Source organism: Amphiura filiformis, chromosome 18 (genome assembly GCF_039555335.1).
Source record: "Amphiura filiformis chromosome 18, Afil_fr2py, whole genome shotgun sequence".
In the NCBI taxonomy this organism is placed as follows: domain Eukaryota; kingdom Metazoa; phylum Echinodermata; class Ophiuroidea; order Amphilepidida; family Amphiuridae; genus Amphiura; species Amphiura filiformis.
The window spans coordinates 4,421,908-4,437,296 of NC_092645.1; the positions used below are offsets into that span (position 1 = coordinate 4,421,908).

General features: G+C 37.5%; 1 protein-coding gene across 1 annotated transcript in view; it reads left to right on the forward strand.

The window, feature by feature from the left end:
• Positions 1–15,389, forward strand: part of LOC140139768 (uncharacterized) — a 156,165-nt gene that overhangs the window by 85,136 nt on the left and 55,640 nt on the right. The window contains 4 exon segments of the mRNA XM_072161475.1: positions 9,569–9,804; positions 13,219–13,434; positions 13,977–14,099; positions 14,964–15,297. Of these exon segments, the coding sequence (XP_072017576.1) occupies positions 9,569–9,804; positions 13,219–13,434; positions 13,977–14,099; positions 14,964–15,297 (909 nt within the window).

Below are 15,389 nucleotides of genomic sequence, written 5' to 3' on the forward strand. Positions count from 1 at the left end.
CATGGGCTGAGATAGTTGCAGATTTTTATATCTAACATTTGCAATGTAAATACAAGGGATTCACCAGAAAGACTTAGCAGTTATTCAAGAACCTAGTGGAGGTAAAGTTATACGTTGGTATGAAACCATTCCAAGGAACTGTTAAGCTTAAGCTAGCTGTGCTGTGTTATTTGATTCTGTCATGACATGACTTTGAGTAGTGTACACGAAAACGCGAACTGCGAGCATGCATTAACTGGCTACAGAGTACAGACTAGTCTTCATGGAAACTCCCAACTACAGATCAAGACATGATATGGATAACAAATGACTCTAGATCATCTCATGCCACAATGATGGCACTGCCAATGATAACATATTAATATTCTTACTCTATGCTAGTATGCTATACATTATATGATTGTGTATGTGTATTATAACTTGTGAAGCAGGTTAACATGGTTAAAGCCCCACCTGATGATGTAATTAACCCCAAAATAAATGTTACTAGTGTTTTATTGTTCTGAAATAGTAACTACAGTGTACTGTGTTTACTTTGTGTGAACCTGGTAGTAAAGGGTATTCTGTCCCTAGGCCATCAGTAAGGTTGGTGTATCGTTGGTCATAACAGAATTGGGGGCTCACGTCCGGGAATGAATTAAGTAATTTGGAGCCCTACCAGAAACAGGGGCTCGTGTTCTGAGATATTGAATTAAAAAATTACAGTACACTGTACATAAAGAAATAAATACACTATAAAAATTGGGTTTAATCAGTATCATCATCATGGAGTTTAAACCAGAAGAATTCATTAAGGATGTAACATGGGAAAAGTTTGACCAGTTACGTAGACCTAAGTTAGTGTCATTAGGCCAATATTATGAATTGGATATGAAACAGCCAATGAGAAAGCAAGTAATTAAAAATGATCTCATAGATGTATTGGTTGGTAAGAATATTCTTGATGAAAAATATTTGGATAAGAAAATGGAAGTCCAAAGTTATGTTGGGGTGGATGTTGTAAAACTGAAACAACATGAAATTGAAATGCAGAAATTGAAAACTGCAGCACAAGAAAACATGGCAAAGTTAAAAATGGAGGAAGAAATTGAAATGCAGAAATTGAAAACTGCAGCACAAGAAAACATGGCAAAGTTAAAAATGGAGAAAGAATTCAGGATGAAACAATTAGAAATGAAATGGTCACTTGAGCATGAGAAATTGAAACAAGAATTAGTATTCAAAGAGAGTACATTTGATGTCACTGAACATATCGAGTTGGTACCAAAATTCAATGAATGCGAAGTAGACAATTATTTCATACATTTCGAGGAAATTGCCAACAGTTTCTCCTGGCCAAAAGACCAATGGTGCTTATTACTTCAGAGTGTTTTGGTGGGTAAAGCTTATGAGGTATTTTACTGTTTACCTGATGCAGATTACCCCACGGTAAAGCAGGCCATCCTGAATAAGTATGCACTCACCTCACAGTACAAAACAAGATTGGCAAAGCCATTTTCACACTCGTATGTGGAATTAAGTACACATCATGGAGAAAAAGTTTGGTCATCTGCGGTTCATGATACAAAAAGTACAAAAGTTCCCAGTGACCCTAGTAAACAAAAGGTTATCAATGAAAGTAAGCCTAAATCAGGGCCTTCTTGCTATTACTGCCATAAGAAAGGGCACCTGATGTCCCAATGTTGGAAACTTCATGAGAAACCAAACTGTCTATCTCCTGTAATGTGTGTAGACCCTGTGCATATTAATGAGAGTCTCCCCAGTGAAAACCAAAAAGTCCTACAAAAGGAATCTCCCTCAATAGAAGTTAGTGAAATATGTGAATCTTTGGTGAGTGAGGGAATTAGTGTGTCGTTATCAAATGACAAATCAGATCCAAAGCTCATAGAAATAATGAAGGATACAGCTTGTGGCAAGAGTGCAAATTTGGAAAGCACCTTGTCATTTTCAGTGATATCTTCCATTGGAGAGGATGTGCTGGTCCCTGTTATTGGGATGGATACTGTTAGTAATCCCCCTCACATAATTGAATTACAGACTGACTTGGTGTCAAAAACATATGAAGTGGGAGTACAAAAGGAACTGCCCATAGATGCTGTGAACATACTCTTGGATAATGATTTTACTGAGGAAAAAGTACTACTTGATAAAGTGCCTGATCACATACATGTAGTTACTAAACCAGTGATTAAAACTGATAGGGATGAAGAAAATTATGTTTTCCCATCAGGTGTTGTTCCCAGATCCATGAGTTGTCAAGCAAACAAAGAAATTATGGAGCCCTTACAGAGTGCTCAAGAAAAACATGAAAGTCAGAAAAAGGAAAATGACTTAGTCCCAGACCTAGAGGACACTTTTCTTTCTGAAATACATGTATACGATCAGGATGCACTATCAAGTCCTATTGTTATGGGGAAATCAGATCCCAATGTATTCAATGTAATTGCAAAATCTGAGAAACATAGGGACTGTGAACAGTACCCTAGTAACCATGAAAAACTGGTTAGTGAACAAGAGAAGGACCCAAAACTAGTAAACATAGATCAAAGATCAACTACAGAGGAAACAAATGAGGTCCCTGTATGTTTGTACAAAGTAAATGAGGTTCTAGTGAGAAATTGCAGACCTCCAGATACAAAAGTTTATCAAGAATGGAGAGTCTATAATCAAGTAGTGGTGCATAGTACATGTAATGTAGTCATAAGTCTGACACATGAAAATCTCAAACAGAGTCAAGACAGAATGAGAATATGGTATGACAAGGAAGCTGAGAACAGAGTGTTTAAACCAGGTGAAAAGGTCCTGACAACTACAACTGACTTGACATACCATGATCTTTCTGTACATGTAGGTGATGCTGCAGCTGCACCCATAAAACAATATCCCTACATGGTAAATCCACTCAAACAAGAGTAATGGCAAGACAGTGAGGTAATTGACACCCTATCAAGGGCAGCTTAAATTTAACATACATTGTGAACCCTTTTTTGTGAAACATTGTGTGAAACAAAAAATCCTTTTAAAAGGGAAAACTCTGTACTTTTAAATAGATCACATGTATGGAAAATGTTCAGAGCTGAATTTCATGGCATTCAAATTTTTCTTTTCATCTTGCTATAAAAAGCATTGAGTTTTGTTATCAAACAAAAATTGCTTTTAAAAAGGAAAGCTGTGTACTTTTCAAGTAGATCACATATATGGAACATGTTCAATGTTAAGTTTTCATGGCATTAAAATTTTGCTTTTAATTGTGCTGTATAAAACTTTGAGTTTTGTTATCAAACAAAAATTGCTTTTAAAAAGAAAAGCAGTGACATGGTCATGAACCAATGTCAACATTTTATAGTTTGTGTAGTGTTATACAGTCAAGGTGTTTGTTGACAAAAAGTTCAGGTATAACAACTACAGGATAATATACTAAGTAATCAGTTATGAAGTAAAACACTAAAGAAAGTGTGAAGTTTTCATTACATGTAAACTTCTCTTTTAAGGGGAGGTGTGATGTCCACTGGTATATCATAGGATTGATTGAGGCATTGAGCATCCAGCATCAGACACCCCCAGCCAGCTAATTGGGAGACAGGCTTAATTGCCTACAAGTTGGAGATAGTGGGAGATCAAAATGGCTGCCTACCTGAGCAACACGGATGGCACATGGGCTGAGATAGTTGCAGATTTTATATCTAACATTTGCAATGTAAATACAAGGGATTCACCAGAAAGACTTAGCAGTTATTCAAGAACCTAGTGGAGGTAAAGTTATACGTTGGTATGAAACCATTCCAAGGAACTGTTAAGCTTAAGCTAGCTGTGCTGTGTTATTTGATTCTGTCATGACATGACTTTGAGTAGTGTACACGCAAAACGCCGAACTCATGAGCATGCATTAACTGGCTACAGAGTACAGACTAGTCTTCATGGAAACTCCCAACTACAGATCAAGACATGATATGGATAACAAATGACTCTAGATCATCTCATGCCACAATGATGGCACTGCCAATGATAACATATTAATATTCTTACTCTATGCTAGTATGCTATACATTATATGATTGTGTATGTGTATTATAACTTGTGAAGCAGGTTAACATGGTTAAAGCCCCACCTGATGATGTAATTAACCCCAAAATAAATGTTACTAGTGTTTTATTGTTCTGAAATAGTAACTACAGTGTACTGTGTTTACTTTGTGTGAACCTGGTAGTAAAGGGTATTCTGTCCCTAGGCCATCAGTAAGGTTGGTGTATACGTTGGTCATAACATACCTCTTTGAAAGTGACAGGTGTCAAGATAGTTGGAACAGATAATAATTACTATTAATTATTACTATTAATTACATAAACGCTGGGTTCACAAAATTACTTTATTAAAGCAACATTTGGCAAGTTATTGATAGACTTTTTTAATGTAAGAAATTTTGCAAATATGCTCTGCTTTTAAAGGTGATACTTACTGAAACTAATCATATAGTAAGGTTTTATTTCAAACTCTAATGGTGACCCGCAGGTCAAATTGCTAGAATTCAACATTAAACACACCTAAACAGACACAATGCAATTTATAGGCAGCAGCTTAATCAGCGCCAATATTGCAAACATTGAAACAAACAACTATACAAACATCCAATCCAACCCAACCCATCCCCCAGTAGGCAATGAGGATAAAGTGCCTTGCCCAAGGGCACAACACGTTGGCACGAGCGGGCTCGAACTCGCAACCTATGGATTATGAGTCGGGCGCCTTATCCACTCGGCCACACATGCTCCCAAATCGCCCACTCGGCCACACATGCTAATCTAATGAATTTATTAGATTGGAGCCAGACTTTTTGAGTGACCCCAACCATAGACCATTTCTTTTAAATGGTCTATGCCCCAACAGTCCCAGGATTTACAATTCCAAATCTGACTTTTTGTTGTTGGAAGCAGAACATTTTGAATGACCCTTGTCAGTTTGGAAATATTAAGGAGGTTTAGTGCAGGGAGTATTCATTGTAGTAGTATAGTAACATAAGCCATCGGACTCATTTTAATTCCTAGTTTAAAGCCTCCGTATCCTTCCATTCATTCCTTGATAGATACTTTTGCTTGTTTCTCATGTGAATTGATAAGATTATGTGAATTGTGCTTAGGCTTAAGCTTACTGACTTAAATTGTTTCCTTTAAGTGAAGAAACTTGCCTAAAAACAACAAATATGAAATTAAGTTGGTCTGTCTCGATAGATGTGTGATTGTGGGTTTGAAAGAGCAATATTATGAAGCATTTTTGTCAATGGTGTGGTTTGTTTTGCTGTTATGGACTGCATGTGTGTTTTGTGTCGGGGGGGGGGGGTGGGGAGCACTCAACTTAAATTTTGGTATAGGTGTGTGGTGAACTTTGGGAACTAAGAACTGATTTGGGGGGAAATGGGGGCTTGATGAACTGAAATTTCAACATTTTTGTGGGGCTCTGTGAACTAAAATTTGGCCAATTATAGGCTTTGGTGCTAAAAAAATACAAATTGTTTCCAAATTTAGACCAAAGGACTACAATTTTCAGAGTTTGAGGCTCAATGAACTGGAGCATGATGCAAATGTGGGTGTTAAGAAACTGCTGGAGAGCCTGAAAAAGGGACCCTTGACCACCACACATACCCGTGCCACCTTTACATGTGAGTGACCCCGGGTTTGTATCTGCCTGATATATGTGACACGATCTGGTCCATGGGGGCCAAAGGAGGCATTTTCGAAAATTGAGTTACTGTAATTATTACATTATAAATACAATAGGATATCATTTACTGAAAACACAGGTCTAGCATACTTGGTTCTAAAGTTATGAAGTTTTTGATGCCTATTTTCTTATGTATTTTATTGTTTTTTACTCCATATTTTTACCTTTATCTCAATTTCAAATAAATATAAATGTGCCAGATTGTGTACCTTCTCACTTACCCTATTCTCTCTCATTAAAGCCCCCTTCTAATAAACGTCCCTATTGGTTATTTTCCCACCCAGTATCTGCATTTTGGAACATTGATCAGTGACTTCACAATATCAACGTGGTGACAAACAATTGTTATCGACTATGTTTACAGTGTTTGTAGAAATCCTGTATTTTTGTGGAGCAATGCAGCATTGTCGATGTCAGACAGTACTAGCAATGTAAATGGGAATTATTGTTATAAAAAGGCCCTCTGATTAACGCCCCCCCCCCCCCTTGGAAAATTCAGCACCCAGGGAGTATTAATTAGAATGCATTCTTTTTTCCCACAAATGTTTAAAGTTTTTGTCATATTTTGTACCATTTCCTAATATCACAAAGTTGTGTAATTCATCCTGAAGTTCTCAAACCGTCTTTTTCTCAAAATCTAGCATGAGGTCTCTGGGGCGGGGACTTAATACTATGTTTTACAAAATGACCTTTCTTCACATGATATTTTGGTGTTTCAATTTGTGTGCCTCCCACACCCTGTCTGGGTGGTAAGCTTATATGTGCCTTGATCTAATCCACTTCCAACTAAATATAGTATGTGTGACGTGGGAATGTAGATCAATGATTTCTAAAGTTACGCACATTTTAAATTCCACAGAAAATATTTGAAAGAATATGCACATTAGCTCAAAGTTGATGTACATTGGAGACACAATTGGTTGTTGAAAGGAGTGGCCAGAAATGAATAAAACCCAAACACTGAGTGTTATGCTGGCTAGGGAGGGTTGAGGTGTGGGCTATGTGTTGTACACCCGCCATGTTGCAGGGAAGTATTTGTTGGGGTTAGCATGGTTAAGGTTAATGTTAGTGTTCACTGAGTGCAAATCAGACCATCAGCAAAAAGTATCAAAGGCAAAGTTCAAAGTCTGAAGATGTTGGAATAATAATATTCATTTGCTTGAAGTCGGACATCCATAGAGGAAAGGGGTTTTAAAAGGCACTTTGAGGAAAGTATGATGAACTTTTGAAGCAAATCTTTATATAATGAAATATTGAAATCCTTATCAAAAGTAATGATGATGATTTATGCAATGTATTTGTCTAACTAGTCAAATTAAGGTTACATTTGATAAAATTGAAATATTTGATAGTTTTGCCTCAAGATATGATAATTTCTTCTTCATTCGAAATAATTATTATCAATTTCCAACAAGACTTGTTTATTTCAATTGATTTGAATTGCCTTGGAGCAGGTGTCTGGTCTGACCGTAAACACGCACAAGACACACCCAAATATGGTATAATAAGTCTTTTCTCACAATGTAATTTCCTTATTGTTACAGACTTTTTAAGTTTTTGTGAAAATGGTGGCAATTGTATTTAATGGTGGACCAACAGACTTGTCAGAAAATTAACTATAGCAGAATAGAGACGTTCGCTTACTAGCAAATTGAAGAGTGATTTCCAGGTAGTGAAGGATGATCAGAAATGGTAAGAGGAGGTGAAGGAATTTGAATACTTGGGATCACTTCAGAGAAGATACCTTACCCTTCCCAGAATCCTTTGCAACATGACACATCACCTCACTACATCAAATGAGAAAAGACTGGCTAAACATGGGTTGATAGTCAAGAAAAAACACATTTTGCCAGATCTGGATGTACTCTGTTAATTGAGGTACTCTTTGTCAGTATCGACCTAGTTTGTGACCCATAACATGGCTTATTTAACTCTGTTCACGCGGGTGTCCACTGCAGACGACATGTTTAAAAAAAATTCAAAATTTTATAGATGTAAATTTTCATGACCATATTTGGAATCAGCATGAAAAATGCATTAAAATGAATACAAACAAGCCTAGTATTGGTTCAGTAGTTCTTAAGATAGCTCTTAAAATTTTGAGAAAATATTTCAAAACTTCAACTTTTTCAGTTGAAGCGCATGGCTAGCACGCAGAGCATTAAGCATCCAGGGTACTAATTAGGTTGAGTACATTATCTACCAATTACAGATATGGAAGTGACATGGAAATTTTATTTGGGAAATTAATCCTTGTGAAATGCTGGTCATTACAAATTTACAAAATTAAATATTTGTAAAAATTAAGTATTTTCCAGTTTTTTGTGTCCACATATCCAAATACAGCATTTGTATTTATGTCTCTGTGTTCTAGCATATACAGTACAGGGGTCCATTCACTAGGATCCACAACATGCTCATATATCAGGGCACAGTTCTTTAACCCCAATACATTTGTACATTCATTGAATGACCTTTGAAAATTTGGTACGAAAACTCATACTCTGCAACTTGAGGTCCAATTTTGTGCTACCAGTGTTTCATTGAGGTTATTGAACTAGGCCATTGGGATGAGGCCATTGTGGTCCATAGTGATTTCACTAAGCTTTTAACCCTTTGTAACTCAAGTAATCATTCGTAAATTTAAGAATACCCAATACTAGACGTAACTTTATGAAGGGTTCCTGTAGTAAATCGTAGTACCATTCAAGTATGTTTAGTGAAATGGAACTTACGACTCGGCGTAAGTTACGAATGATTTTGAGACTTACGAAGCTTCGCAAGTTTAGTGAAATGCACCCCTGGTTACACAGTTATACAGGAAGTAATGCCTAGTTTCCTCTCACCATACTAGATACATCAGAACAGTGCTGCTGGAGGCATTGGGCTATTCCAGTTGAAATCCATACACCCCTTGTGGAAGACATGATCTTAATGTCCCACACAGGGAGTACAGATTTCATATGGAGTTGAAATTTGAAATTCACGCTCACTTTGTGAAAGATTAAATTCATTTCAACAACTCCTCCTATACCTTTATACAGGAGCCAACCGTTGTTAATCCGTGATGAATCCACACTTTTACTGTAGCGTATACGCTAACGAACGCCGAAGCGAGACCACACGTTACGCTGGAGCGCCAGTAAATTCATCATGCCTGGAACCTTTGTGCGTATGCAAGCTTACAAGTTGAATTAAGTATTTTCAGATAGCGGCTAAAAGGCTTAGTGACAATGATTAACTGACATTTCCTCGTGAAATAATCGTGAATTATACGATCTTTAGCTTCTTTTCGTTGTTGAAAGGGATTCAATTAAGTAAACCACGCAGACGACGCGGCCGCATCGTTGTTAAACGGTGATGAACAACGGTGAAACATGATTGAATCCCTAAGTCTTCCATGGGAGTGTATGGATTTCAACTGGAATAGTGCAATTTTAATGTGTGTGAACTTAAATCTTTTATTTTCAAAGAGTGAAAATTCACCTTTTTTATTTCACTCTTTTAATATGGGATGTCTACAGTGAGCAATCCAAAAGACTAATAATTGTAATACCATTTCATTCTTTCGGGAGTGAGATTCACTTCATTTTACTCTTTAACCCCAATCCTACGAAATACCACAGGCTGGGTGCCTCCCCTTCAGCTGAAAGTGGGCAGGTACACACAGAGAACACAGGGCACTTCTGACCAAAAGGCCTTGAGAGTGTAAGGATTAAAAGCAAATTTTACCTGAAAATAGATGCAATTTGTTCCATTTCCACCTTCAGGCTGACAGTGCATGATTACCATAACCAAATATTGATGAAAGGCACCTTGATGAATTGTATATTTTTGTATTTCTCTCTTGCAGGGATGTTTCTCATTATGGTTGCTTCCCAGAACAAACCTGTCAGCCAGCTTGCAACACTCCTGTAGAGGCCTGCGACTTTGAGTGTGTCTGTGGTCCTGGATTCCGTACGATATCGACTAATCCGCTTCAGTGTGTGAATATTGATGATTGCGCCCCAAATCCATGCCAAAATGGTGCAACATGCATGGATGGAATTCAGGACTATACATGCCAGTGTACTGAAGCTTTTAATAAAGGTAAAGGTGTTATATGGTTCATGCAAAGATATTAAATGGGAGAATGAGGCATATTGGATATGCTGCATGACAGACAAATATGGTGGATTCATGAGTTTCTCTGACTTCTCCAAGTTTAATTCATTTAGTTGTATGGCAAAGAATGCGTACTATGTTGGGGACAACAAAGTGCCATGCTGAAAGGTGTATCAAATTCACCAAGCTACAGTATGTCCACCTTGAAGTACGAAATAAAGTACGTAGTAAATTACGCAGTTTCGGTGCGCTGTGATGTCAAAAGGAATATTAACACTCTGCTAGTCGCACACAAATGCATGAGTGTTTTAATACATGACGCACAATACACTTATGCAAAATGTGCGTACCTTACTTTGTACTTCAAAGTGGACAAACTTTAGGGGAAGGGTTAAACAATGGCTTGTTTTCAAATGAGTTCAGTACATTTTCCCACACACACAACATAGCATAATAGTCATGTGCCATAAAATTATTGTAAAAAATTAACTTTGAAAAAGAGAAAAAATTACTTGAAATCCACAATCTAAATCTGCTTTCAATTTATGAATAATTTATGAATAATATTTATGACACTTTGAGTCAGGTTTTGGTCATAAAAGTCTGATGCGATGATTGTGTAACAAATAAACTATGGGTCGTGTCAAATAAACTGTCAATCACTTGTCCAACTCATGCCAAGTTTGTATGGATTCAATTAGTTTTGGTCATCAAATTGATTAATGCTTCTTATGAAGTAATACCTGTGATTTTATACCTCCGATATTTAAAAGTTGTGTTCACATTGTCGGACGTACGCCCGGCGGAACTTGGTCGGCACAAGTTGCTAGGAATAGCGGTAGGCGCTGCCAGGAGTAGGTGCAGTGTGAACGATGGTCAGCGAAAGTTCCGCCAGGCGTATGTCCGACGTTTTACTCCTGACAAAAGTCAGGAGTAGCGAGCTGGGTATAACCTCCGCCAGGCGTAAGTTGCAATGTGAACGCTGCTACTCCTGGCACCCGGTGTAAGTTTGACCTTTTGATGGTCGGAACTAAGAAATTACATATCGCGTGGTTGATAAAGGTCACAGAAAGTGGTAGCCAATGTTTACGCCAACCAGAAGTGAATGCTTGGTGGAACTAATTGGCGTAGTGCTAGAAGTAGGCTAGGTGTAGACACGCGGTAGGAGTAGGGAAAATATTTGTGGAATTTTGATCAATGTTAGCGTAAGTTTATGCCGGGTGTAACTCAAAATGTGAACACGACTAATACCTGTCATTTTATACCTCCGATATTTAATATATAGTCAAGGTGTTCAATTCTAGGAGAAGGGCAAGAACGAAAGCATGAGGGCTCTTGAATTAGGTCACATTTGTCAGAAGTCAGTGGAAAGAAAATCTAATTCAGCTCTCCCTGTTGCTCATCTTGTAAAGGCGGGGCAGATGACCCATGATGAAAGACCTCATTACAGTTGGTTCTGATCAGGGTAATAAACCTTGGTTACACTTACCTGTCCTGTAAAAATTAAATTCTATTTATGGTGACCCTCTTCACAAGGTTATTTGTGCCTGGCCAAAGTTTTGCCAGCGTTATCTCCTAGATTTCAGCTGTTAATGCCTAGATATGCTTGACATAAAAAATGGAAACTCTCCAGTGGGACACTTACATGTAATTACAGGAATGCGGTCAGGGGGCTCCCTTTGCCAGGCTCTTTAGCAGTTCCAAAGCTTCACATCTGGTGATCATTGCTCCGCAGTTCTCAAGCTTCACTTCGAGTAAAACTCCCCAAAATTCAGCTATATAGCTAAAATTGGGAAAGTTGGAATTTTGTAGCTCCTCAGCTTATAAATTTCCCAATTTTAGTTCACTAAAGCAAAAAAAAGTTGAAATTTCATAAACATTTTTCCCACAAATCAGTTCTCAGTTTATAAAGCTCAGTGCCGCACACTTGTCTCAAAATTAATGTTGAGTGACCAAGGGAAGCTGTCTTGTGGGGAATGGTGAGTCAGCTTCAGTTACTACAGGTTTCCTTGTACCTGGAGAATAACCTAATTAGTGACCCACTCTGACAAAACCAGGAACATGTTGCATTTTTTGACAATTCATGATTTGAATATAAGCACAAGACAATATGCTTTAGAATGATACCAAAATATATAAATAGCATCAATACTTTTCAAGATATGGATAGTTTTGTAAATAATACCTTTATATTTTTACCTAATTACTATTCTGATAAATGAGCCAATTAGTTTTCTGATTTACACAAGATTGAGTAGGGTTTATCCTACTTCAATTGTTAATTATTGATTAAATGAACTTCTTTTTAATAAGTGCTTTCAATGATTTGAAAGTCCACTTAGCCCTACAGTCAAATACCATGAAATTAAGAATTTCAAAATTTGAATTTTTTTATGTAAATGTCATCTTTGGAAGCCTCAAAAACATGTCTGGTGACTTGTTCCTGGTTTTGTTGGAGTGGCTCACATTTGTCAAGGTATAAAATGATGAGCATATTGACAGTGCTTATTAGGCCAGATGATTAGTGATATAATTACATGATTTCATGGTAATTATTAAGGTTGATATTATCTCAGGGATAGAGGAAATTGATGCAAACTTTATACTGCTGATTAAAAAGTTACGCAAATCTAATATAAAGGGTTAAAGCAATAATGTGTGAGTTGCATAAAGAATAGATTCCTATTTATGTTTGTTTTCACTGATCACATTATCCCCTTTTAATTTCGAGCCAAACAAATGAGGTGTAACGAAGAAAATTGCAATTTCATTCCAGCGCCTACAATACGTGTATTCGCTTGGCGATCGTATAACATATAATACTGCACGGAGCATCACGCTCGACGTGTGTGCACATAAGCTGAAATCCACGGGAGATGTTAGCAAGCACTTGATCGATGAACTCTGAATAAAACCGAAGATCTCCGGTTTATTATTTTAAAAAACTTAAATTTTACTGTTTATATTAAAGCACTTCAGGCTTATTCTTTAACATGGTATTTTTGTACACTGGGCAATATAATTATGCAAAAAGTAGAAATCCTAGTAAAATTAAGGGTGTCGCTGTGAAGCAAATCACACATTATGGCTTTAAGGTTTGACAGAGGGGTTTGTAATTTTTTTTTGTACAGGAATGTGCCACACAGACATTTTTTAAGGTGCTGACTCTCTCCATACTTACGTTTTGTTCTTTTTGCAGTCCATCAGTATACCAAATCTTTACAAAAAGCACCCAAATTTGTCCAAATTGAGTGCTTTTAAGGGCACTTTGACTTTTGTTGGGTTTTGACGTTACAGATTCCATTGGAAAATAACCACAATCATTCCTAGCCAGATTTCATTACTTGAGTAATAATCGTCTTAGTCAATTACGTTATTTTGTTTTATTTCACTTTTCAGGCAAGAACTGTTCCATCCCCAATTACTGTATACCAAACCAATGCCAAAATGGTGCCACCTGTAATGACCTCATGGAAGGCTTCACCTGCACATGCCCAGTAGGGTTTGAGGGCGCTTTCTGTGAGAACGACATCAACGAATGCGCAAGCAACCCATGTCTGAATAATGGCGTGTGCAGAGATCAAGTGGGAGGATACCTCTGTGTCTGTCTACCAGGTAGGTGTGAAAGGTTGTCAGGTTAGAAGTCATGACAAGTTAGGTCCTTGATAGGTTGTTCTCCATAGAAAGGTATTTTGACAGGAGATACGGGTACCTAAGTTTAACATGATTAATATGATCATTGTATATCAAACTAATACTGACATCATTATAGTTAAGCCTAAAGTTGAGTTATGCCTGTTTCAGTGCCAAAAATACTGAGACTGGGTTTTTTTTTCACATCTTTCGACCTACACATAAAATTAAGAATATGTTAAGGCTTGAAAGGCATCAAACTGTCCCAAAATATTACCTGTTTGGAATCAAAAAGGTGTGTAAAATCATTAAATGCACTCATTTTCTAACATTATAATCTTAAATACTCAACAATTTCCCAAAATTTGAGCTGTTTTCTATTTAAACTAGCATTTCCAGAAAAACTACTGTCAATCTATATTAATAATTTGAAATATAGTACCCTGGTACAGCTTCCAAAATCCATGAGTGTATGAAGAAAATAGTTTTATAAAAGGATTTTGTAATTACTCTTTTTCTTACAGGTTTTAATGGTGATAATTGTGAAGTCAACATTGATGAATGTGCCTCTCAGCCTTGCCTGAATGGTGCCACTTGCCGCGATTTTGTCGCACACTACATGTGCATTTGTGCGCCTGGATGGAGTGGTGAGTATTTGTGTTCACTTGTTTGTCTGTTGGTTTTGGGGTGTTATTTTTTGTTATTTTTTTTCCTGTTTTTATTATTATTATTCATTTCAACTTGGAAAGGATTCAGCTTATAGAGGCCGTCAGCCTTTCGCCATCTTGTGGGTACAAATGATATGTGTGTTCATGCGCCAGACACTACGCGCAGGACGCGCAGCTGTTTTCACGCATCGACGCAGTGATTTTGCTGTTCACGCATGGAGATCGAACGACCATCGCAGCGTGTACCCACAAGATGGCGGCATATGACGTCACGCTGACGGCCTCTATTAGTTTGGCATAGTGGTCATATTGGGCTATTCCAAGGGAAATCCACTACTACCACCACCATGAAATATTTTGAATATATCTTCCACAGGGGGGTATGTTTTTCAAATGTAATTGGTCACGGTTAATCATTTTGAAACCAATACTCCCTTGTATTATGGCTTCACCTACATCTTCCACAACTTCATATGGAACTTACCCAATTATATATTCTATTCAAAACTTATAATCCCTCTGTGGAAGACTTTAGCTACATCTTCCACAGGGGTGATATGGATTTTAAATGGAATAACCCATTGGTCGGATGATGATTTTTTCAATGTGATCACACTTTTTATTAATGCCCTGAGAAGGGCTGCACTCATCCAAACCTACTCATACATACTAACATGGGTGAAAGTATGGTTGATGGGGAAAAGAGATCAATTAGAAATTTTTGTAAAATATGAAAGATGCCAGATTTTAAAAAAATACTCCCAGCTGGCATTGAGACTAGTGACTTGATTTGTACCGTGCCCGAGTTTATAACTACTTCCTTATCATTTCTTTCATTTCTAGGTGCTGTGTGTGACGTTGACATGGATGAGTGTCTTTCCAATCCATGCCTGAATGGAGCCACATGTAGTGACCAAATCAATAGCTTTCAGTGCGCATGTACACCTGGCTGGGAGGGCACCCTATGTGAACAGGACATTGACGAATGTGCACTGGGGTTGTGTCAGAATGGTGCTACGTGTACACACGGTATCAATGTGTACACATGTACATGTGCAGCTGGTTGGGAAGGCGTGAATTGTGCAGTTGATGTTGACGAGTGTTTGTCGCAGCCTTGTTTGAATGGCGCCCTCTGTGTTGACGGGATTAATGGGTATACATGCCAGTGTCAACCAGGGTAAGTTTGCTGCAACTGAAGAAATGTGTATGCTGTATCTGTAAAGGATTTTAACCCTGTAAGAACTACCTGCCAATTGGTCAAAAAGTAGT